Genomic DNA, 24,766 nt, shown 5'->3' on the forward strand with positions numbered 1-24,766 from the left:
GCAAGAAGTCCTTCATATCTATAGCCATTTTTATCAGAACAGTGATGTCTGAGATATTTTTTTCTAATTTACTTATTCTCTCACCAGTTAACTGAATTGCTCCACTTTTAAATTTAGATTAATATAAGAATGCCTTTTACATTTAGCCTTAAAACGACCCAGATGTATTTATGGCTTTGCATACGTTGGTTTGTCTATGGAAAGCTGTGTTAACAACCTTTATGTGAAGTGGATCAAGAAAAAAATATTGTTGATCCACAATACCGAACAGTAGTGAGGAAAAGGCACTAGAAATTAAGCCTTTGTGGGGTTAATCTGCACCAGCGAAGTCAACTGGAGATTTGCCTTTCAAATCAATGGCAACAAGATCAAGTCTTTGATTCTGTCATTTAAAAGCTATGATTTCATGGTATGTTAGCAGGTTTGGGAGCAAGGGCAGTTATAGGAGGGAAGAAATCTACCATGGATGGTAGAGTGACAAGGAAGGAATGGATAAAAGGGATGCATCCAGATGAGCAGGAACATGCATTTCCCTGGGGGCAAATAGCAGTGGCACACCTTGTGCTGCTGCTACTTGTCCCCGGGGAATGCCTGTACCATGTGCTTTGGTGTGTGGCAGGTTACCCTGGTGGGGTAGGGAACCAGCAGCCTTACCTGGAGTCCTGGGGGCCTCTGGGAGCTGCAGCTGTGTGCTCCTGCAGCAGGAAGCCTGGCCAGCAGCTGGAGTGTGGCTCTGGCCAGCCAGCCTCCAGTTTTGAGTGGTGCATGATGCCACCACATGTGCCACCCAGCTTTTTTCTGGTGTGGGCTTTTTTGACCACGTATCTCCTGGGGTCAAAATTCCTCCTCCCTCCACCCCGCAGGGCACCTGCATGTGCAGTGTGTGGCACCACAGATGGGTGTGTGGTGCCACATACCACACATCTGCACTCATCTGGACATGCTCAAGAGCAGATCTGTACGGGAAGGTTGTCAAAAGGAAGGAACACATATGGCTTCACCTGCAATCCATGGAGGGATATGAGAGGGGAGCAGGGAAGGAGTGAAAAGATGACAGGTGAAGAGGATCTTGGCAGTGGTATTTTAAATAATGTGTAGGGGTGATGTGGCAGGAACTTCAGTAGTTTAAAGCAACATTTTTGGTTTCTAGTGAGGAAGAAATGAAATGATTGTGCTAATACTGACAATTTTGTTACAGATTCAAAAGACTCAGCCCAATTCAACATTGAATTTGTATCGAGAGCTAACTCTGCTTCATAACAATGAGTTGCCCATTCAGAGGGGATGGATGTGCTATGTCTGGAATGACAGTAATGTCTTTGCATATGTGAGGGAATTAGATGGCTTAGACAGAGTCTTTATGATGGTTCTCAATTTTGGATGGGAGTCAACAACAGACCTAAAAACTGTGGTTCCTGAGCTTCCAACTGAAGCTACTATAAGATTAAGCACAAATTTTAGCAATAATGGTAAAGTTGTAAATACTAAAACAATTAAAACTGCTAAGGGTGAAGGGCTGATCCTTGAATATAAAACTAGCCGGCCAGTTCATACTATGGAGGCTTTTCAACTGAAGTGTTTTGTGGCAGAAAAAGCATGTTATTCTAGTGCCTTTGATTTACTTTATATGAATTGCTAAGTTTTTGGACATGTGTGATACAACAGAACGTATGTTATTCAGGTAAATGCTGTGAACAGAGTGTCTGTTGCAGCTTTTCAAAGTCGCTGCATTGTGTATAAAATGTATAGAAACCCATAAACTAAACTAATGTGGTTTTAACTGTATGGCCTCTGCACTGGTGTGAAAGCAGTTATGGTGGAGGCAAGGGTTTGATGATGCTTGGTGTGATGACTGCTCCCCCAAGAGAAACCACAAGTGTACAGATATTCAGGCTTTTCCTCCCAGGGTAACAAATGGCTTTTCTCCCAGGATAAAAATAACTTGGGAACAACCAGGGTTAAATCACTCCCAGGAGAGTTTCTCCAGGGATAGCAAAGGTCTGTATATGCCATGGCTTCTCTCAGAAGAGAATATAGTCCTCCCGCCTCCCCCACAGAAGACCGTGTACTGATTGCTAGACTCTGCTGCTCCAGACCACTTCCCTTTTGCAATCCCCACATTAGGCTGCAGGGAAGCATAGACTGACCATAGGCAGTCCAAGTCAGCTAATTTGGGCTGCCCTATGGACTGCTGTGATTGATGGCCAGGCAGCCCTCCCTGGCTGCACACTGTCAGCACTTCAAACTCTCCACTCTTTGGGGCCTCAGCGTTCAAATGTCTGTACATGCATTTTTGGGTAAGTTTCTCTACCCAGAGAAACATTGGAGAATTCTCCCAGATTGCTTGAATGTGTGTATGCAGCATGAACCATCTCAGGAACTGGAAGTCTAGCTCTTTGCAGTACAGCAAATCAGCCTGATCTGAGCTCTGTGCTATTGTGGCTAGATTGATTTTGGTACATTGCATTGTTTCTGAAGTTACTGTAGACTACAGGGCAAACATACATAAAGTGTTGGCTCTCGCTTTTGGTCAATATACCATTATCAACCCTCATCACTTCTTGTGGACTACCTTCCTCTCACTCCTCTAATTAAAGGAGAGGAAGGGTGATGTGATCTGGGGATCACTTACCGTTATATAGGAACTACTGTCTGCAGTATTAAGTCTTTAAGACGGGGGTAGGTAATAGGGGTGTGCAAAGCAGTCCCTATTTGATTCGGATTCAGCCCGAATCAGGGACAGTGATTCATTGATTCAGATCACTGGCTCTGATTTGATTTGGCTGAATCTGAAGATTTGATGCTGATTCGGACATAGATGCAGCTTTAAAAGTTTTTTCTATATACCTTGAGGTAGCAGGCGCTGCTCATGATCGCTGTGCTGCTGGGGTGCATGGATTGTTCCACAGGAGTGTGGGGGCACCCTGCACATGCTTGGCAGTGAACTGGAAATCTAGTTCTGGGTCTGCTGGGGAATGCGCTGGGTGGCCTCCCCGCGCCTCCCTGGCTTGGTGATCAGCTGCAGGGAGATCAGGGTGTACCCCCCAAACCCAGGAGGCACCAGTCACTGAGCTGTTGGGCGGGGGGGGCAGGGAGGGGAGGAGGTGTGGGGGTGCCCCCCTGCCAGACCCAGAAGTGGACCAGAAGTGCTTCTGGTCCACCTCCAGGTCTGCTGCTGAGTGTGCTGGGGAGCCCCCCGCACTTCTGTGGGACACTCCATGTGCCCTAGGATCGCAGCATTCACGAGCCGCCTGCTACCTGGAGGTATGTAGAAAAAACATTTGAAGCTCTCTCTGTCTGAATCTTTCCAAATTGATTTGGAGGGTTCTGATTTGATTTGGAGAGACTAAAGGGTCCTCTGATTCTATTCGGATTTGAAGATTTGGCTGCTGAATCTCTGCCCAATTGAATCAGGGACTGAAGCTTCGCACAGCCTTAGTAGGTAACCCCCGGCACACGTGCCAGAGCATGCCACGTGAAAGCATTTTGCTTGGCATGCATGCCTCAGGGGAGACTGGGGAATGGTCTAGGGCTGTGCTGCCACAACAAGGATCGGGCCCCTTGCAGCTCCTTGCTGTCCACCCCTAGCACACCAATATCTTACAAGTGTTTGTGGGTGTTTTTGGCACTCTGCCCAAAAATGTTGCCAACCCCTGCTTTAAGATTTCCAGTTGTGCTGTGGTCATTCATTGGTCACTCCTGTGGGCTGTACTTGTCTGCCACAACTGAGGCCCAAATCCTATGAAAGTTCATGATAAACAGAACTTGTTTTGTACGAAGATGTTTCTGGTTTGTGGCATGCAGTCTAAAAGAGCAGTGGATTATTTGAAATAGCTAGAAGCAAAGATGTTATTAGCACAATTAAAAATATTTTAATTACACAGCAGCAGGAAAATTTCAGAAAAGAGTAAGACAGTTATTTAGTAGTCCTGGATGAGTTCATGTGCTGGTATCAGGTAAGAGAAACTTACTGACCATGCCATAATTGTGCACCAAAGATTTTTACCAAGGGATCCATCTTCTCCTACAGAATTGGGATGCAGCTGTATTAATCAGTCATCTTGATTCTTTGTTTGCAAAAGCACCAGGTATCACAAGGAGTTGCTTATTTCATTCAGCAGGGGAGGATTTTACCACTCGCAGTTGCTGTGTATATGTAAGTGAATAACCCACAAAACTCTGCCTTCTGAAATTCCTGATTGTACACTGAAAGCAGGGACCTGAAAGTGGGACTGTATTGTAGCTGGTAGCTTTTCCAAAGTGAGTGATCCATTTTTAAATTGCATATGCATGATGTAGTTTTTTCAGCTCTCCGATAAGCTCATGGATGTATATGTCTACTTCTTTAGCATTTGCTGCAATATATAAAAACAACTGCATAATAAATAAACCACTGCAAGTTACTTCCCCTCAAGTTTGAGTTCTCTATGCAGAAAAGCAAGGTGTCCTGCCACCTAAAAAAAGAATAAAAATTATTTATTAAAAGAAAAATAGACTTTCTACACAACCTTCAGCTTTCTGGTTCTCATCAGACACTACTTACACTAAATACTGCTCTGCAACAAATTTAAAAAGTAATGGGAGATTTTCCTGCTCTATTTTCTTTGGAAAAAAAGCAGCTGCAGAAATGGATGTTTCACTGAATTGAAATAAACTTCCCAGTAATAAAACAGTGCTATTAGAAACAAAATAGATTGAGTCCATAGGAATAGCAGTAACTGTATAGCAGGCATCACAGTTTTTCTAACATTGTTTTCTGTACACTATGCACACTGGTACAGGCATTACATTTCTATTGGGAGAACTGCTGCTCTCCTGATAGAAACCACGAGCATACAGGCACTTATCAAGTTTCTGCTATGGCAAAAATGTCTCCTGCGGGATGAATTTATCCTGCAGAAGAGTTCCTCCTGCACAGAAGAATGTCTGTATGCTATTCCACTGCTCACCACTTCCCAGTCCCAGGAGCTAGGGACAGACATTCAAAAAGCCTGAGCCTGAATTGATTCAACTTTTGCAGGTTAATTTAACCTGGCTAGGCTGAACCGGTTTCCAACCATACAGATAATCCTTCTGGACTGAGGAAATTCAGGCACATGCCTGCAGTGCCTCAGGCTTGACGCCAGGGGGTGCTACAGCAGCCCTGCCTTCGCTTGCAGAGCTGAGCTGAGGCAGTGTGGCCAGGTCCCAGCAGGAGGCTCTGATTAGGGAGGGGTGTAAGCCCCCAGCCTGCCTGAAGTCCCAGGCTTTGCCTGGCTTGCTGCTCTACAGGTGGGAGTGGTGCTGCCCACAGCTAGCACTAAGGCAAAGTGGGTATGTGCAGTGCATGCATCTGTTGATGACACGGAGCTTTTCAATCTCCCTCCTTGCTTCTGTATGCTGTCTGCAGTAAACTGACATGCAAGCAAGCTGGGGGTGAGGGGCTGATAACAGTGTCACCCCTACCTATCTCAGTGTTTATTGCCCCATTAAGAAAACAGAGGGACATTACCAGTTACCTGTTGATTTAGTACTGACCCAGCATGTGGTCTGCCCGCTAATACACAGATACCTTCTCCGTGAGGCAGGGCGGGGGGGGGGATTCCTGCTTAGCAGGGAGTGGTGAGGGGGAGGGATGGGGGGCATACAGATCTTAAACAGCATTTCCAAGGAAGGACATTAAGCTACCTGTTGAATAGCTCCAAAAAGCCTGTCTGCCTCTGTCATCTCCCACAACATAGACTGTAGCCAGCATGTGGTCTGCTAGCTAATTCTGAGGTGTCTGTGAGGGACGAAGAAATGCCTGAGTGATTAGCCCAGTGGGGGAAGGGGAAAGTGGGGAGCAGAAGCCAGGCAGATGCCTGCAGAGACTGCCAAGCTCCAGCGAAGCAGCAGAGGGGAGGGGCCAGCCCTGCTGTGGAGCAGAGAGCCCTGCCCAGCCAGAGAGCATGCTGGGATGCTGGGGGACTCTGACGTATCTTAAACCAGCAAGGGGTCTGGGACAGACATAGCATAAACTGGTTTGAGCCAAATCAGTTAAGTCTGATAAACCTTGTTGAATGTAGTATCTCAAACCAGTTTCAGCCATTTTCAGACTGGTTTATGTGCACTGAGTATCTGTTCTGTTACAGGTTTAAACCAGTTTCTGATCACTTAAACCGGTTTATGTGTAATGTCTGTCCCTAGCCAGGAGGAGTCAAATGGTGGGGAAAGGTTCCCTATGCCTTTGCCAGCTTCAGGTCACCCCAGTCTGGAGAAAGTGTGGTTCCTGCCCCTCCTGTAGACTGGGTGGGGAAGATAGGAGCAACTGTCCAGTGCTCCTCACCCGTTCCCCAGATCAGGGTTCTGGGGCAGGGGAGCAGGTGTGGGGTTTGCCCATTCCTCCCCATGCTCTACTCCTGGATACCGCTCCACCCTGCTTGCTGCTCCCTCCCTCTTTCCTAAACCAAGCACTGCCCTGCTTGGAGAACAGGGTTAGGGCTTTGCCCCATTGCTCCTTTCACTTTGTGTTCAGGAGTGGAATGGGGGAGACTGCTCCCTGAATGTTCCTCAAATTACCCCAGTATGATAAAGGCATGGAGAGCAAAGGAGAGGAGACAGCTGCAGACTAAACACTGGTATATGCTCCTTCTCCCAGAAAGATTTCCACTAGCAGAAATGATTGCCTGTTCATGGCCATTATTTGTTGAAAGTTTAGAATAACGAAATCGGTCTTAGATCTGGAATGTTTAGACCACGTGTCTTAAATTTTAAGGTTCTAGATGTACTGTTTTTTTTCTTGAAGACAGATGAAAGAAATGAAAGGTTGTTAAAATAAGGACACATTTTAAAATCTTGCAACTGAACAGAATAATAGCAAAAGCTGTACAATCCTATTTGAACTATTTAGGACCTTTTGTTGAAAGGTCTCAAAGGACTCAAACATTAACTAAATCCATTAGAGACAGAAGAGTTAATTACTATCCTCATTTAGAGATAAGGAAACTATGGTACAATCAAGTTTAAATAATTTCTCTATGGTCATATATTCAACAGGCTAACAGTACCAGAGAGCCCTGACTTCCAGTCCCTCCCAGATATCACAGTGGTTCTTGTTCATTCATATTCAAAATGTTAATATACACTTTATTATATGTTTCTGCCCTAATTGTATAGTAGAGGAAACATACCTCATTTAATAAATCCTCCCAAGATGGAGCACAATGACTACCTCCTGTCTGAACATTTAAGATGATGTTAGGTGCTGGACTTCCTGAAACAAAATCAGTAAATGGTCAACAAGTCTTAAATAAATAATGAGGCAGATTTTTACCCTTTGTTCTGGCAATGATTTCTTAGGGTGATGTGTTTTATTAGACCAACTATGCAGTTGGGATTTCTCAGCCAAGCTTTTGAATGCAAGGAATTCTTTGATATTTTATTTCCTGGCCAGATTATTTCTGGAGTTCCCCATGCAAGAACATGGAAGATCTATAGAACTGGACAAATGAACTCAATGTAATGGGTTCTAAATGGATTATTTGCATTAAAAGATTCTGATATCTATATGCAATTATGAGGAAGCATATGTATAAGGTGGGCAGAACTCCCCCTTAAAGCCTCTGGTCAGCACAGCTGTGGCAGGCATCTTTGCTGATTTCCTGGAGCTTGGCTACCAGCTGTGATGGAGGTATGTAGATGAGGTAGGGAAACTAAAGACCTATACCTAAGAAATAGGAGCTCTCCTCATCAGTAAAATGTGGTGGATTCTGAAACATAACTTAAATCTCTATAATTTTAGTCTATTCTACCCCTACTTGGTCCAAAAGAAGATACCACCCACAAAAATCCTTGTCTTTAAAAAAACAAAAACAACCCCCAAAAACTATTCTTGGAAGCTACTGATTGAGCAATAAGTATATTACACAGAAATTTTTAAATACATCTTTGTTTCAGTAGAAATTTAGTGCATCTCTAGAACTCACAGTAGTAGTGTACCGGGTACTTGGGTACCGGGTTAAAGGTGGCACCAGCAATTTGAGTCAAGGGGCACTTGCTGAGGGGCTGGGGCCTGAATTCAGCATTTTGATATCCTGGTAGCATTGGGATTCAGCAGTACCTGTCCCTGCAATAGTGACATCTTCCCGGGGTTGGGGTGGGATGCATGGGGAAGGACCAGTTATGTCTCTGGAAACTATCATACTTGCAATTTCTAAATGAACAGGAAAAAAGTATATTTTTGTTGCGTTTGCAAAGACAAGGGCCTTAATGTTCTCAATCATTTAATTATAAACATAAAAAATAATCAGACTAATCTAATACTTAACAGCTATTTTAAGTCTTATTTTGGATCCAAAAGGTTGTGGTGCCTTTTAACATTGGACAGTGGGTACAGTGGAAACATTATCACTAGTCATTTTTCAGCACATTTTTCAGGCAAGCCTAGTTGAAATAATTCAGGGTGCCTACAAAACTTCAGATATGGTGCTTGACATCCTATAGGCATGCATTTATGGACATTTCATTATGTGTGTCTAGTGCTGTGCAATTACATATGACCTTTCTATTTGGGCAAATGTTTGGCAGGCCAAGCTAGGGTAGGCTGAAGGATTTCTGTTTTTTATGCAGCTTTTGTTTCACATTCTGTTCCTTCTGCTTTTATGTTACTTCTGTCTCAAACTGCAAGCCAACCTGAGCCTTTGTCTAGAATATACATCTAATAAGATATTGTTGACTTAGCTAAAACACGAGACATACAGGACATTTTTAATATTACCTTGCTTATATTTACTGCTAGCATGATCCATTACAGCTTTTCTGAGTTTATGAATATATCTTAATACTCCTGTCAGTGGTATTCGTTCATCATTTTCATAAGCTGTGATTAAGACTGAAGGATAATGCTAAGTGAAATGAAAAAAAGATTATGTTAACAATATTCTAACAGTTCCACTTCTTGGATATGTTCACAATTTAAAAGCTATACTTTGAATCAGTCTCCATGTACATGATAGTATGCCACACTGGACAAATTATATAGAAGAAATATTTTCTATCTAGTTAATATGGAGTCAACTTCTTTTCTAAAGCCCTACTTTAGCAGCTCTTTAACTTGGAAAAATTAGTTTGATCTGAGAACTACCGGATTAACATACGAGACTTGCCTGCAAGAGAGAACCAAGGTGTTGCCTCAAATTTTCCTAACATCATTCCCTTTGCTGGGTGTTGCCCTGGGTTAGGAAGCACAGAGGCTGACCAGACCAGGTCTACACCTGCTAGGGCCTCCCTCCCAATTAAATTCACTTGGGAGGGAGGAAGGGATATCTCTAGCAAGTATACAGCTGGCCTGGTCAGCTTCTGTGCTTCCTAACCCAGGGCAAACCCCAGAAGGGAAGGTTAAGGCTATGCCCTGGTTCTCTCTTGCAGGCAAAGTCTCGTGGTAAATCTGGTAGTATTCTTTTTTTAACATAAAAATGATCAAAACCTATGCAATAAGAAATCATATAGACCAGAGTCTATCATTAGTTAAGAAATATAGTATTAATAATGGTCAAGTCAGAGAAAATGAGTTACCCATCCAAAAATAACAATGCCGTACTTTATTGGAACCATGCGTCCAATGTTACTCTTTTCCACAGTGCCAAGTTTTCACAGTGATTACCTTAGAAATCATCTATTTATGTACCTATCCTCTATATCTGGACAGTCTGGAAAATCTGACAGTGAATAATTTAAAAACTCACACAAAGGAAGAAAGCAGTATTTTTTGTGTTTTGCAGATTGGTTTTTAGTAGGTATAAGCTAATAGTTTATAGCATGCCTGTAACAAATAGCTTTAAAAGACTGACTGATAGTTTATGGAAAAGTATTTGATTCATTTCAGCAGTCATTTGTAATTGCATACTACAATGCAAAATAGATTGATTCAACAATGGTTCTCCTATCATCTTAAATAAGGATTTATCTTTTAAAGAATGCAGATCTGAAGCTTGGGCATTTTCTTAAAAGAATGGGATTTTTCTTTGGTTTAAGGCACTTAAAAGGGTGAATAATTCTTTTGGAAAAACTATATTATCCACTATTATTTTACTTATTCATTCTCTGAAGTAGTGTATGCTGTTGTTAAAAAAAATAAACAAAATCACACACACACAGAGCCAAAACAATATAATTGCTTTTTATTACCTGTGGCTTAATATTATGATATGGACAGTAACTCTTAATATACTCCATGTATTTATCGTCTGTTAAAGGGTCTCCCCATTCTTCCTGTTCTTCAACTGTCAGTGGGAGATGAATATCCAACATTGTATTTAAAACATCCAAGAAAGGGGCCTTAAAAAAAAAAGAAAATCATGTGCACACATCCAAAAATCTACAACAAACCTGCACTGTCTTGCATTTAAATTAACCAAACAGAGGGCACTGGATCTTTAAACACTGTTCACGACTCTATGTACTCTTAGAATCCACTGAAGACAAATCTAGGGTCTGATCCAAATCCTAATGAAAAGGCTCCCAATGACTTCAAAGAGCTTTGAATCAAGCCTATAGTCATTCAGACTTTTTCTGTAAGTTAGCTATGAAAACAATTGAGAAAAAGATTATTCCAGGTAATTACGTATTATTTCCTTATGCCCACATCCTATACAGCACAGTCTTTTGATTCTACCTCTACTCAAATCCTTAGTCTCACTTCCCTCTAGATTACTATTAAAATTCCTGTTCCCCTGGTCAACAAGGTTCCTTGGGTGAATCTGATATCTTTTATTAGACCAACCTAAATAGTTGGAGAATAGTTATTAAGCAGGCTTTCGGGTTCAAAAACCCTTCGTCAGGCTAAGGAAGTTTCAGCAGCTGGTGTGTGCTCTTCCTGGATGGAATGAAAAGTAAAGAAGCCAGAGGAACCTTGTCTGCCTATGTCCTTAGACCAACGTGGCTACAACCTACACTCCTGTTCCCCTGGTCTTAATTCTTCAGAGTGAATATATCTGATTCTTCCCACATATAAAATATTGCATTAATCCCCACCCCCCTTTAATAACCTTCCAATGAGCAGGAAACTGTGAAACAAAATAAGAGTGGTAAAACAAAAAACACATGGTTTAACCCTGTATTCCATCAGAGATCCACAGCCTCACCTGTAAGACCATGGCTCCGAAGAGTTCTGGGTCAGCATTGCAAAGGGCTCCAGCAAGAACTCCTCCTGCACTGGCACCTGTTAGAGCTGTATACTTTGGCTGAGAAAATCCTACTTCATGCAGCAGCATCATGCAAGCCTTTAGGTCATAGAAACCATTGAGTTTATTATGCTTACATCCATCTCTGTGCCAGCCAAGGCCTAACTCTCCTCCACCCCTGAAATTTAAAGCAGTCAAGCTGTAAACTGTCTGGGGAATGTTATGTAGCCACCTTTCAAACAGTAAAAAGTCAGCAGCCATGATAATGTAAAGCAAGGTTTTACCATCCTTAATTAACATTTCATCCCCATATAATTGTCTACAAAGACCTGCAGTCATCTTCTTAATTAGAAATATGTAAGAAAAAGTGTGCAACTTTGGTAAAATCCCCACAAAATAGCTAGCACGTACATGTGCTATCAGTCTCTCTCAGCATGCTCACGTAGCATCTAGTTAGTGTGAATTTTTCAGAAAGTCATCCAGAAAGTAGTATTTAATTGCAAAAGGCTTCAATCAAAGTGTATCAATGTTTTAGAATACTGTGTATATGTATGTATTTCTTACATATGCATGTACACAGACCCTGTTACAGAGAAACTGTCAGGTTAAAAACAAACAAAACCTTTTTCCATACTTGTTTTACATACAGCACCATTAATAAAGAAGAATGAAAAAAAACGATTTTGCATCTATGTTCACTCATGATTTGTTTTTCAGTTTGAGTTATGGCACTTGACTAGTAAATTTCACTTTCTGGATCTTATATATTTATGCAACACTCAAGTATAGATTGCAAACATGTCAGAGAAATGATAAATTCCATTTTAAAACACTTGCATGAAGATATTTTTAGTTTATTGTAGCAAGTATCTTCAAAATCTTTTTCACTAAACAAGTATTTTGAGTGTAGTAGCTGACTACTTTAAATGTTAGAATGATTTTGTAAGAAGCCTAAATAAAACTGTAGTGGATTAGTTTGTCAGATTCTTTATCTGCTATGTGGTCAATGTAAAATAGGACCGGACTAAACTGTAAGATGCTAATGAAAAAATACCATTTATGAATATATGTACTATGACATAATGTCAGAGTGTAAAAATATTTGTGGACTTGAACTGAATTTGCATTGAAATTGATGTCACAAGCAATATATAGTATTTAAACTAATCTAATCTAATTTGAGCAATATTTTTCCAATAAAGGAACATATATGAAAAGCCTGTTTTTTCTGAATTATCTCTGATCAAATGAATAAAAAAGGTTTTAAAAAACACCGCTGCAATTTAGGGCTGATTAAATCCACATGTTGTGCACACATCCTGCTGGCTTACCTGCCTCTCCAGCGGGGAGGGGAGGGCAAGCTGCCAGTGGGCAGAACGGTTCCTGGGCTGCGAGGGGTAGTGCTTCCTGCCACAGCAGTGGTGCCCTTCCCCTCAGGCAGCATCTGCCTGCAGGCACCCAGCTCAGGTGGTCCCAGCGTGCACCGCAGTCGCAGAGGGGAGCACTGGGCCTCCACGCAGCTCAGTCAGGCTCCATGGGGAGGAAAAAAAAGAAAAAAGATCAGGCTTGCTGCTTTTCTTGGGTGGAGCCTTCTTTCCCGGGCTGCTGTCAGGCTGCCTGCAGGGCTCCCTGTAGAGCTGCGGAGCTGCATGAAGCCCAGTGCTTCGCTCTGCGGCTGTAGGGGCAGCAAACTAAAACGCATTGGAAAATTTTGGTTTGCTGCGCCCCAAGTCATTTAAGGCGCATTATGCCGCCAAATTTCATACAGTGGCTAGAATTAACGCACAATACATCGCCAAGGCATGCAAACACCGACACCATTGAAGTGGTACAAAAGCATTTAGCTCACTTTACAAGTGTCATACACACACACACACACACACTTCTTGTTTTGTTTATACACTGCCTTGGACGCTATTGTTTTAAGAAAGCAAGTAGGCCCTCCCCCTCACTAGATATAGATCAAATAGTAGTGCATTTTATCGGACTAAGACCAACAGGATGATGGTAAAACATTTCATTTTGAATCTAATAGTAGAAATCATGATTTTTTTTTAGCAACGATAAGTGAAGTATTTACAGAAAATACTGAACATCAGGAAAGCTTAAAAAATATTATAAATAACATAGTGAAAAACGACAGAAGCCCAATACTATTATCCTATAGATAAGTGGAAAGCCTTTGAGCACAGTATAGGGATCTTGTGAACTTAACCTTATTTTCTTCAAGGCAATTAAACTGTACAATTGAACTACAAAAATAATAAACAGCTTATCTGGAGTTTTATGGATAAATGGAAATGGCAGGATACAGGAATCATTATAATAAAAACAAGAAAATTAAAAGGTTTTTTTCTATCTGCTCCAATGCCTTGAGAAATATAGCCCATTATTACCCACAAATAAAGATCTTTATGCCATTTTATATCTATGACTCACCTAACATGGCAATATGCTAATATCCAACCATTGTCAATTAACATCAAATTCTCAGCTTTAAAGCTCATGTTCAAATCTATGCCATAAGCTCCATATACATGAACTAGAAGTGGTTTCCTGTGTAGCTCTTTAGAATCTGTATTATGAAAAACTGTAATTGGCACCAAAGTTTCATCCTGGAAATGAAGGAGTATTTTACATTAAAGGATGTTTCAGAATTCACAGTGACACATGGCAATGAAAACTTCAATTATTTATTTTAAGAAGTGTTTTTTTTTTTTTTTGATTACAGTAATTTTTTTCACTTAGATTGTACAAAGCCCTCTTGAAAAATAAAGCAAGAGACTGAACCTCCGCTGGGCTGGCTTACTGATGCAGAGTGTAACATTCATTTAAGTGCAACACCTGTGGTGTTTTTAAAGTATCAAAGCACCCAGCTCTTCACTCCTCCCATAACAACACCAATATGTATTATGAACTGAATAGTTTAGCACTTACTGCAGCAGAAAACTCTTATTAACTTAACGTCCCCGTTTTTTTTTTTTTTTTTACTAACCCCTTCGCCCCCCACAAAAGGTTGTTAAAACTTTCCTTGTTTGACAGGCACACACTATGTTATATTTTAAAACAACTGATATTTTCCCTTTATTTATCAAGCAGGATATGGTGAACTGTACCAACTGGTAATGTCACATAAAGAAGAAAATACTTTAATTTTTGTATTATAGTATGCATGTACCCCTCCTTTTTCTTTTATCACCCTGATGTTAATAAAAATTGAAAAAAAAATCCTAATGCCTATTTTCCCCTGCTTTTATATATCATCTGAGAAAACACCCACTGTTCTAGTAAGTGTAGAACCCACTGTTCCTTATGGTTTGTAATCCCTATTCCTTTGCAAATGCAGTTTTTCTAAAGGGGGGAAACAGAAAAGTAGTGGGGGATGGGCAAAACAGTTGAAAAATCTTACCTTGCTTTTAGCTGTTAAATGTACAGTGTGACAATTCAGTGTAATTGGTACCTCTTGCTCAACTTGCTCAATGAGATGGTTTTCCACCAATGAATATGCAAAACGTTTAGGGGGCTGAACAGGGGAGGCAAGCTGAAAATAGCAAGTGCTGGTGTTGTACTCAGGATGGGGTTCCAATTCAAATGCACAGGCCCAGGCAGGTAGCTGTGAAAATGCAGATCATTAACAACCCCAACATTTAAAGTGAGACCCTTATATTGCTTTTCGAACTATGTCCAGTGCTGCCTCTTAGATTAAAAGATTTGAGCATCATGCTTAATTATGTTCTGCTTGACTTTAACAGAAGCTTAATTTCTTATAAATTAAAATATATAATGAAACAGTGTCACTGAGTGGAAGGATTTAGCTAAAACCTGCTTCTAAAGTTACTGAATGGAGGTTCAACAACTGCTTAAAATTGAAAATATAACCTAATTCTAAAGTTTGTCATAAAGGAGAGAATATGTATGCAGTGATATTCAAGGTGCCAGTTAAAATGAGAATATTAGCAACATTTAAAAAAAATTATCATTAATGCATTCTGTTTCAATATGACCTTGAATGATACTGTATTTTTAATAATTTTTTCATTTCCCATTTCCCTTTGATCTCCACTTCTTGTTCAACTTGTAATAAAGCCAAGTCAATGTCAGTTATTACTCCATTGCCATGAGTTAGCTCAGTAGTGCTCAGCCACTTAAAACCCCTACCTCTAACTTTGTTCCCAATGCTCACCATTGTGAAGAACAAAACCTTTTCTTGGCACATCTACCCTCAGAAACTCGCTGCTATTATGTAAGATTTTTAACTCTACTAAAAATGAAAGGAATCAAGATTCATTCTTTGGAAGCAGCAGGTTCCTGCGTCAAGCCCTCTGCTAGACCACAGCTTGCTTACTTTAAGGAGCTTTGGTTAGCAGGTTGATGGAAGCTGCAGAAATTGTGGCACTAAAAGTCGAAGTTTTACAGAGAAATTGAAGTCCCTTCTCTGAACAATTGAGTAACTGAACAAGATCATTTAAAAAGGCAACCATCTCAGTAACTGTGCAGAAAGCATACTATACTTAACTAAAGGAACACTATTAATATATTGTTGAATTTCACATTAGTAACTCATTGCAAATAGGGCAAAAATTCTTCAGAAGTCTTTGTTTTGGAATAAATCTAAAGAAACTGAAATTTTAAGGCATGCGATTGAATTGTTACAGAAAATAACGCATTTTTGAGAATGAGTTGCCTTTTAATTTCTAAGCCACAACAAAAATTCGGTACATGGAGAAAAGAAGAAATATGCCTTTTCATAAATCGTATTGCGACTGAAACATGAATCTCCTTTTCAATAATTCACCACTGTGGAATGTTTTTGTTGCACTCTGGTCTTCAGAATGCCTCATCAGGCACAACTGCCTCCAGATATCTAGCTTGCTCCTTTCAGATAGTCACATTAGGATTTCCTTACTCACATTAAACAGCATGACAACCAACAGACCTAGTGAAGTCAATGAGACTGGCTGGGGAGTAAAGGTAGTGCTTTACCTGAGCAAGAGCAATAGGAACTAGACGTATGATAACAGGCTTCATGGTAATATGAAGTCAGAGAAAACAGTAACAGACACCTGAAGGTACCATAAGAACAAGTTGTCACTCTTACAAAGCATCTCATCTGATGACATGTATATTAATTTTCACTTTAAAGGTATGTATTCAAAATCAAATGGGAAAGTGATTCATATAAAAACACAGATCTAGAAATGTACCTCAACAGACTGAACAGAGTGAGAACCAAGAGAAATCACATTTAAATAAAGATGATTGTAGTATTTCAGAAACATCACACACTGATCTTTGAACATCTCCATGTCTATTAGCTTAGTCTTTTCTTTCAGTGTGTAAACAGACTGCCAGTTTTCCATGCCACAGGAACCAAGTGGTGTCTTCATCAGCTACAAAATAAAGGGGGGTGGGGAAATGAATGAAACATGAATCACAGTATACGCACAAAAGGATTTTATACAACTTTGTTATGCTGAAAGGAATGAATGTGTGTCTGATCAAAGCTGGCGTGTAAAAAGCTAAATGCTTTTCATTGAGACTAAGGCTATGTACACACATTCAAATAACCTGAGAGACTTCTCCCAGGTTTGTTCTCTTTGTAGAAACTTACTCAGAGCTGCGTGTATAAACAATTGAATGCTGAGGCCCTGAAGAGTAGGGAGCTTGCACTCGGGGAGGGGGGGGGGAGTGCCCTGTGCCCACATCTCAGCATGCTCTGCAGTCTTTTTGAGTTTGCTGAACAACAGATCACAGCAATGCACAGGGCAGCCCTGATTAGATGACCCAGGCTGCCCATGGTCAGCCTGTTTTTCCCTGCAGCACAACATGTGGATTGTGAAAGGGGGCGTATTTTGGAGTCAGGGGTTAGCGGGAAAGGAAGGAGGAGGCGGCAAGAAACTTTATAGGACCATGTTCTCTTCCGAGAAAAACCATGACATACAGATATTTGCTATCCTAGGAAAAACTTTCCAAGCAGTGATTTAACTCTGGTTGGTTCCAAGTTATTTTTCTCCTGGAGTGGCTATTTTTACCGTGGGAGAAAAAGCCTGAACATCTGTACACTCATGGTTTCTCCTGGGAGGGCAGCGACTCTCCCAGGAGAAACTGAATGTCTGTAAGAAGCCAGGAAGAGCAACTAAGTGACTTTTAATATAGTAGCTGAAGACAATGGGAGAAGTAACCACCTAAGGCAACTGGCTTCAAAGCAAGGTTTATAAGAAGCTAAATTGTGTGGGCTTTGGGGTTTCCCTGTGACTCTGTTAAATGCAGCAGCTAAAAAAATGTTTGGTGGTAGCTGTGTCTGAGGCAGGAAAGCAAGAGAAACAGTGAACATAGCCCTGAGAGGGATCAGAGAGACGGAGCTCCTTGGTACCCAGGAATTGCTGCTAAGATAAGACTTGGAAACTATGAACCAGGAAATTGCCTATTGTTTTACTATGGTCAGTGGACATAACTTTGTACATAAGTACAGCTACACCCAATAAATACATTACATGTATCACAGATGTATCTTCCTGTTGGGTTGTTTCCACTGAGGCTCCAAATATTGATTTGCCACTTGGGCCAAAGGAGCAACAGTGTCAAATATGGTAAGGTATCCTGACTTCTGCTTCAGAGGTAGATAAAATGCCTTCAGAAATAGACATAGCTATTTATTCAAATACTAAGAGTGCTTGTTCAGTTTTGGTAACTGAGCATACATAATGAAGAGAAGTAGATACCAGCCAGGTACTATGTTGGCAGCAAGACAAAGGACAAGACTCCCTGATTCAGTTCTGAAAACTGTAAATCGAAAAAAATGCCAAACAGAGCAGCATGATGGTTTCTTTCTAACAAACGTTGCTTGAACTGTTTCCAATGAGATTCTAAATAATTCAGTAAGAAAGTCAATAAAAAGATGAAGTCGTTTCCAACAGGACAACGTGAGCATTAGATGTGGAACAGAAAGAGCTGTAAGCAAAGTTCTAGTGCATGTAGTATTATACAGACTTGCAAGTCAGTTTAGGCCTGATGAGATATGATGGACTGATGTGCTGTTTTTCATGTAATAAGAACAGAATGCGCAGTGGCAATGTAAACTTCCTCACACTGTCCAGCCAATGTATTTTATCACTGGTTTCTGGGGGTTGTTTAGCAATACAGATAATGGTCAGATAGGAAGTGGACCACCAAGTGATAGTAACACAGTGCAAAGAGTCTTTATAAGTTAATGATTTTCAATCACCACCCAAAGACCTGGATTTAAACCCATATGCTAGAGATGAAAGACTTCATGTATTATTGTTTTCTTCACAGGCATTTGGTTTTCTATAATTTTCTTAAATTACTACAGTAAGGGGTCAAGAAAACCAACTACTTTTTCCCCCACAACCAACTTAAAGGGTCTTTCCATATGATTTGTAATAAGTCTTTTAAAATGATATTAGTGCTTTACTAATTTCTTGAACTATTACCTTGTATTCTGCAGGTTGTCCATATGTAGTAAGAATATATAATTCATCATTTCTGTGCTCAATATGGTAAATAACCCCTTTTGTTCGCTGTTGTACAAGAACAGGTGATTTAAAAGGATGGCTACAATCAACCAACCAAACTTCAGAGGTAGTCTTGCTGTTACTGTTGATAGTGAGAAAACGCCTATCCTTTGTGCAACATATATCCACAAAAAATCTGTAGACGAAAAATAACAGCCAAAAGAATGAGTTTATTATGTATTTTTACCAAACTGGCAAACTCACCTGCTCAAATAGGTTTGGTAACAAATTGCTATTGGGGCATGTAGGGGGAGAGGGAAATTGGTGTTTGTCATCCATATACATTTGTACTCTCCATGTATATTTATGGAGAGACCAGAATTTCTACAATTAGAAAAAGAAAGGCAGAATAAGGAAATAAGCTTTGGGCAACTATAGGCCAGTCAGCCTCACCTCCATCCTTGGCAAAGTCTTTGAAAAAATTATCAAGGCTCACATATGCGAGAGCCCGGCAGGACAAATTATGCTGAGGGGAAACCAGCACGGGTTCGTAGCAGGCAGATCGTGCCTGACCAATCTAGTCTCTTTTTATGACCAGGTTACAAAACGCCTGGATACAGGAGGAGGGGTAGATGTCATAGGATGTCATATACTTAGACTTTAGGAAGGCCTTCGATACGGTATCCCACCCCATACTGGTGAACAAGTTAAGAGGCTGTAACGTGGATGACTACACAGTCTGGTGGGTGGCGAATTGGCTAGAGGGTCTCACCCAGAGAGTCGTGGTGGATGGGTCGGTTTCGACCTGGAAGGGTGTGGGCAGTGGGGTCCCGCAGGGCTCGGTCCTTGGACCGATACTCTTTAATGTCTTCATCAGCGACTTGGACGAGGGAGTGAAGTGTACTCTGTCCAAGTTTGCAGATGACACAAAGCTATGGGGAGAAGTGGACATGCCGAAGGGCAGGGAACAGCTGCAGGCAGACCTGGACAGGTTGGACAAGTGGGCAGAAAACAACAGAATGCAGTTCAACAAGGAGAAATGCAAAGTGCTGCACCTAGGGAGGAAAAATGTCCAGCACACCTACTGCCTAGGAAATGACCTGCTGGGTGGCACGGAAGTGGAAAGGAATCTTGGAGTCCTAGGGGACTCCAAGATGAACATGAGTTGGCAGTGTGACGAAGCCATCAGAAAAGCCAATGGCACTTTATCGTGCATCAGCAGATGCATGACGAATAGGTCCAAGGAGGTGATTCTTCCCCTCTATCGGGCGCTGGTCAGACCGCAGTTGGAGTACTGCGTGCAATTCTGGGCACCACACTTCAAGAGGGATGCGGATAACCTGGAGAGGGTCCAGAGAAGGGCCACTCGTATGGTTAAGGGCTTGCAGACTAAGCCCTATGAGGAGAGACTGGGGCACCTGGACCTCTTCAGCCTCCACAAGAGAAGGTTGAGAGGCGACCTTGTGGCTGCCTATAAGGTCATCACAGGGGCACAGAAGGGAATTGGTGAGGTTTTATTCACCAAGGCGCCCCCGGGGGTTACAAGAAATAATGGCCACAAGCTAGCAGAGAGCAGATTTAGACTGGACATTAGGAAGAACTTCTTCACAGTTAGAGTGGCCAAGGTCTGGAACAGGCTCCCAAGGGAGGTGGTGCTCTCCCCTACCCTGGGGGTCTTCAAGAGGAGGTTAGATGAGTATCTAGCTGGGGTCATCTAGACCCAGCACTCTTTCCTGCCTATGCAGGGGGTCGGACTCGAAGATCTATTGAGGTCCCTTCCGACCCTAACATCTATGAATCTATGCTTGTTGGTTCCTCACCAGCTGTGGACACTGCATCGACTCAGCAAAGATTCCATAGCTCAGACTAGCAGACTGGTCCTTAAAAGCAGGAGTCAGCAACATTTTCTGGTGGCAGGTAGAATGACCAAGTGGGCCTCGAGTGGGCCAGGATTAGCAACTGGCCGCCACCACTGCTTCTCCCTGCTGCTCAACTGCAATATGATGCAGGTCCACTAAAGCGCCTATCATGAGGCCCAGGTAGAGCCTGACTGTGGCGCAACCCAGACAGAGCTCCCTTCTCTGCCAAAACCTTCAACATCTGGGTGTGGCATGGTGTGAGCAGAGCTCCCTCCTGGCCCCCTGTTGAAGCCAGGGCTCTGCAGGCTCCAGATAAGGCCCATGAGCCATCAGTTCCTGACCTCTGTCCTCAAGAAAGCATGGGGTCAGATCAAAAAGCGTGCCAGTTAATTCACAGAAGTCTGAGGCCAGGATTTTTCATTTATGTTACAAGTCAAGGCAAGCTTCTTAGGGATATTAGACTACAAATCTAAAGGAGTTCTGCGTCGAATATGTGAAAATAACACAAAAACATTTTGTATTGCAGTCTCCCACAAAGAAATAATTTTGCTATGAATTACATTATAACATGAATCTTTACACTCAAGTTTGCTGTTTGAGCTACAGTAGTGATTGTGACCCTTACAACTGTGTTAACAATTTCCTTGTGGGAAAGTGTCTAGTCATGCAACTCGTCCCCTGTGATCCTGCCACTTGACTTAGGGTTTTGTATAACTGGAGGAACCAAATGCCATTGGGGAAAGACTCAGTTTTTTCACGGCAGTTGTAGTGTCAGGCATGCTCCCATTAAAAAAAAATTCCTTATTGATAAAGTCAGTAAAACAAAACCAAAAATGTATTTATGATGTACTGTATAAAGCCATATTTGTCAGAAAGGCTACATCATACTATGCAACTGTACTAGTTCTACACATTACTTAGGAGTCATCTTGTCTTTTTAAAATGTTGCTTCAAGGAAGTTCAGTCAACAAGCTGAACCCTGGGAACACTATAGTATATTGATTTTATTGATCTGCTACTTGTAGCAAGAACTGGCCCAAACATTTTTATACTTTTTAACTGATGTAACAGATGTTCCTAGGAGGGGAACTCAACCCCCAACAACCTGATTTAAGCTATATGGAACTGTCAGACTTTCATTGAAGGACACCTTGACCTGAGACTGATCTTGACATTTACAAACTCAGCTAAACAGTTAGGGCACTTTTACATGTGTTCTGGGTGTTGGGGGTGGGGGCAAGAGCTGCTCTAATTAAAGTGCCACCACATCTCCTGTATCAGCATCCCCACACTTAAAAATGGCAGTGGGAGCGCTTGAACTAAAGCTCATTCAACAAGCACCACTGCCACCATTTTTAAGTGTGGGGACGCTGAGACACAAGATACAGGAGGCTGCTGGAGTGCAGCAATTGCCAAGCTCCAGCAGACTCAGTTCATCAAGTCTGCTCCAACATGCTGGAATTCCAGCACGTCAGAGCAGCCTCTATGCTCGTGTACAGGTGCCCTTAGGTAATACAGAACAGTTAAATCTACGGTGATCACCAACCTCACAAAGGAGAAAGCATGTTCTTTAAGCACAAATTGTAAAAGAAACAGTAAAACGTGAGTTGAAAATGCTTTACATGATTTAGCAGCAAGTTTGGAAAAAATGTATTTCCTTCATTTTTACATATCAATATGATCATTTAATTATTATAACCAACAAATAAGGAAATGCTTATTATGTTTGACTAGAATGATTACCTTGGATCTTGTTCTGTGTAAACTAGCTCAGTATGTTTTGTATTAGTCAAAGTGGTCAGAAACACATTATGGCATACGAGGTTTTCTTGACTGGTGTAAAACAGAACATTATTTGTAGCCCATTCTGAAAAACAAAAAACATGCATGTGAACCACCCCACCGTATGTGGTGTTATTGATGAACGAATTAAATCTTTTGTCTTTGTCCCAAAGCAAGTTTTAAGGATGATTTGTAGAGAAGCTTGATTTTGAGAATCTAAATGAAATCAATTCACCTAAAAGGCAATAAGTTGCTCCTCAAAACCTTTAAAAAAGAGACCATTCAAGCTGCAGTCTCCCACCCATGGGGATACGTGGAACACCCTGGTGGCTGGAAGACTGCATAAGTTGTGGTCTCCCAGTCACTGGAGCTTGCTTCTTGCTCATGCAGGGGAAGCCCTAGATTGAACTCCCTCTGCACCGGTAATATGGCATGATGGGATCTGATTTGTCATCCTACAATCACATCTCCTGCTATATAAACGCAGGAGGTGCAACTGTGTAGATGGCACATTAGATCCCATCATGCCCTTACTTGCACATGTAAAGAGGCCCTTTATGACAAAGGCATAGGTCTGGGAGGGACCTCTTGCCTCATGAAGTCTACTCTGCTCCTATCATATGCACCATCTGATGTAGCCTTTTCACAAATTTCTCACGATACATCCATAAAATCAGTTAGGTTTTTTGTCACTACTATTGTAATTGGAAGGCTGTCCCAAAACATGATTTCTGTGTTGTTTAGGAACATTCTTCCAGTTTTCAGCCTAAATGTAGTTGGGAATAATTTACCAAAATGTGAATACATGGGCAGATCCAGGATTTTATAAAGGGAGGGTAGAAGGGCAGTGCCGGAGCAGCAAGTGGTGCTGCAAGGGAGGTTGCAACCCCCATGCCTACCTTTCCCTCCTCCCTGCAACCAGGATGGGTAGACTATACCGCAGAAGCAACAGCTAATTTTTTTTTAAGCCCCTGTGTCAGATAAGAAACCAACCCCCCACTCCAGGCATCCTCTTCCCTTCCTCAGCAACATCTCTCTTCCCATCCCCTTTTCCTCATCTGACACTGCAATTGTCTTAGGATGCCCTGGGGAGACAGGAGGAACTCCAGAACCACTCCTGCCCTGCTCCAGCCAGGCATCATGGGGAGCTGAGCAAGTTCCCCCACCCTGAACCTGCTCTTGGACTGGCAGGGAACACCCAGGGGGTCCCAGCAGGAAAGGGAAACTCACCCACTGTTGCTGTTGCCCCTGCCTGAACTTGGCTCCCTGCGCAACCTAGTTGGGGAAGCTCTGCACCTCACCCGTCCCTTAGGCCAGAGGCAGCAGGGACAATGGCAGCAGTGGGTGGAGGATGGAAAGAACGGGAGGGGGAGGTGTGTGAACATGGATGAGAAGGAAGGAGGGGAAATTCTTACCTTATTTGAGGACTTAAAAAATGTCCCCAACTGCTGCTCCTATGGGATGGTCTGAAAGGGTGGGAATAGGGAGTGGGGGCCATGCCATTGCACCCCTTCTGTATCTGCCCGAGTGAATAGTCACACAGTACAAAGATAAAACAAACTTTATGAGTTTGATTGTTTTAAGTGCTAATTTTAAAAAAAATAAAGGATAGCCGTGTTAAAATCAGTTACTTTAAGCAGCACTCTATGGAGAAGAATGTTAACATTTTATGGAGTCTACATTGTTTTTACAAACTACTTACCAAAGCTAAACACATTTGGGATAATTCTTTCTATCACGGGTAACTTATCAAGTTTCATAATAATACAGGTTGACTCTTCAGAATTTGAGCTTTTAATGCTGGTAGCCATATACCTTTCATCAGGAGAAATTCTGAGGCGTTGAATGAAGGCATCATGAAAACAAAGATCTTCAGTACTAAGTAAAACTTCAGCACTTCCTTTGTCTAGTACATAAAGGAGTACAGATAACAGACAATGATAAACTAAGTAGTAGTTCAATTACTCATATTTGTTTATATTCTGCTACTGATAACCACAAGTGTCTTTGAGAATTTATTAGCACTAAATGTATATTTTAACCTTATAAACAGCTCAAAATGTAGAGATAATTTTGCACTCTTCCCAGACAAAAAAGAAGCTGCAGTTGCTATTTTTAATTTTATTTTTTGGCAAAGGACTAGGTTTCTAGAGAAGAGTCAGACATTTCAAATACAATGTGTGCATTTAGTGGAAAATATACTCTTTCAAAATTAATAAATGGGAACACTTTGGCCTTGTACCAATCAGGGAGTTTCGCTGGAAGGGGTGGGGTGGGGTGGTGATGGGCGTTCCAGAAACATAGGGGGATGTGAAATAAGAATTGAGACTTCCATTATAAACATAACTTTCACTACTAACGTCATGACTTTTGTTAAATATGTTAAACTAGTATGTATGGAAGATGTAATACTCTGATTTCAAAATATGAAAATACAGTAGGGATAGGCTGCTATAACAGTTTAGCTGTTGCATTTTAAGAGTGATACTGAAGAATGAAGTGAACTAAAGAA

General features: G+C 41.5%; 2 protein-coding genes across 9 annotated transcripts in view; one reads left to right on the plus strand and one right to left on the minus strand.

Moving 5' to 3' along the window:
- SLC3A1 (solute carrier family 3 member 1) overlaps window positions 1-4,403 on the plus strand; it is a 26,437-nt gene extending 22,034 nt beyond the window's left edge. The window contains exon 10 of the mRNA XM_019483270.2: window positions 1,199-4,403. Within this exon, the coding sequence (XP_019338815.1) occupies window positions 1,199-1,639 (441 nt within the window). The 3' untranslated portion in view covers window positions 1,640-4,403. The remainder of the gene's footprint in view (window positions 1-1,198) is intronic.
- The window catches only part of PREPL (prolyl endopeptidase like), a 26,442-nt gene continuing 5,525 nt past the window's right edge, over window positions 3,850-24,766 (minus strand). For 3 of the 8 annotated variants that reach the window (XM_019483273.2, XM_019483271.2, XM_019483274.2), the window contains exons 4-15: window positions 23,957-24,160; window positions 22,216-22,339; window positions 18,593-18,809; window positions 16,343-16,528; window positions 14,548-14,751; window positions 13,578-13,753; window positions 11,100-11,316; window positions 10,144-10,293; window positions 8,735-8,861; window positions 8,078-8,170; window positions 7,149-7,231; window positions 3,850-4,454 (exon numbers count right to left, since the gene is read on the minus strand). In XM_019483273.2, the coding sequence (XP_019338818.1) occupies window positions 4,401-4,454; window positions 7,149-7,231; window positions 8,078-8,170; window positions 8,735-8,861; window positions 10,144-10,293; window positions 11,100-11,316; window positions 13,578-13,753; window positions 14,548-14,751; window positions 16,343-16,528; window positions 18,593-18,809; window positions 22,216-22,339; window positions 23,957-24,160 (1,835 nt within the window). In that variant the 3' untranslated portion in view covers window positions 3,850-4,400. The remainder of the gene's footprint in view (window positions 4,455-7,148; window positions 7,232-8,077; window positions 8,171-8,734; window positions 8,862-10,143; window positions 10,294-11,099; window positions 11,317-13,577; window positions 13,754-14,547; window positions 14,752-16,342; window positions 16,529-18,592; window positions 18,810-22,215; window positions 22,340-23,956; window positions 24,161-24,766) is intronic. The other 5 variants (XM_019483275.2, XM_059718688.1, XM_019483276.2 and 2 more) reach the window with 3 other exon arrangements.

The sequence above is a fragment of the Alligator mississippiensis genome, chromosome 1, assembly GCF_030867095.1.
Source record: "Alligator mississippiensis isolate rAllMis1 chromosome 1, rAllMis1, whole genome shotgun sequence".
NCBI classification, from domain to species: domain Eukaryota; kingdom Metazoa; phylum Chordata; order Crocodylia; family Alligatoridae; genus Alligator; species Alligator mississippiensis.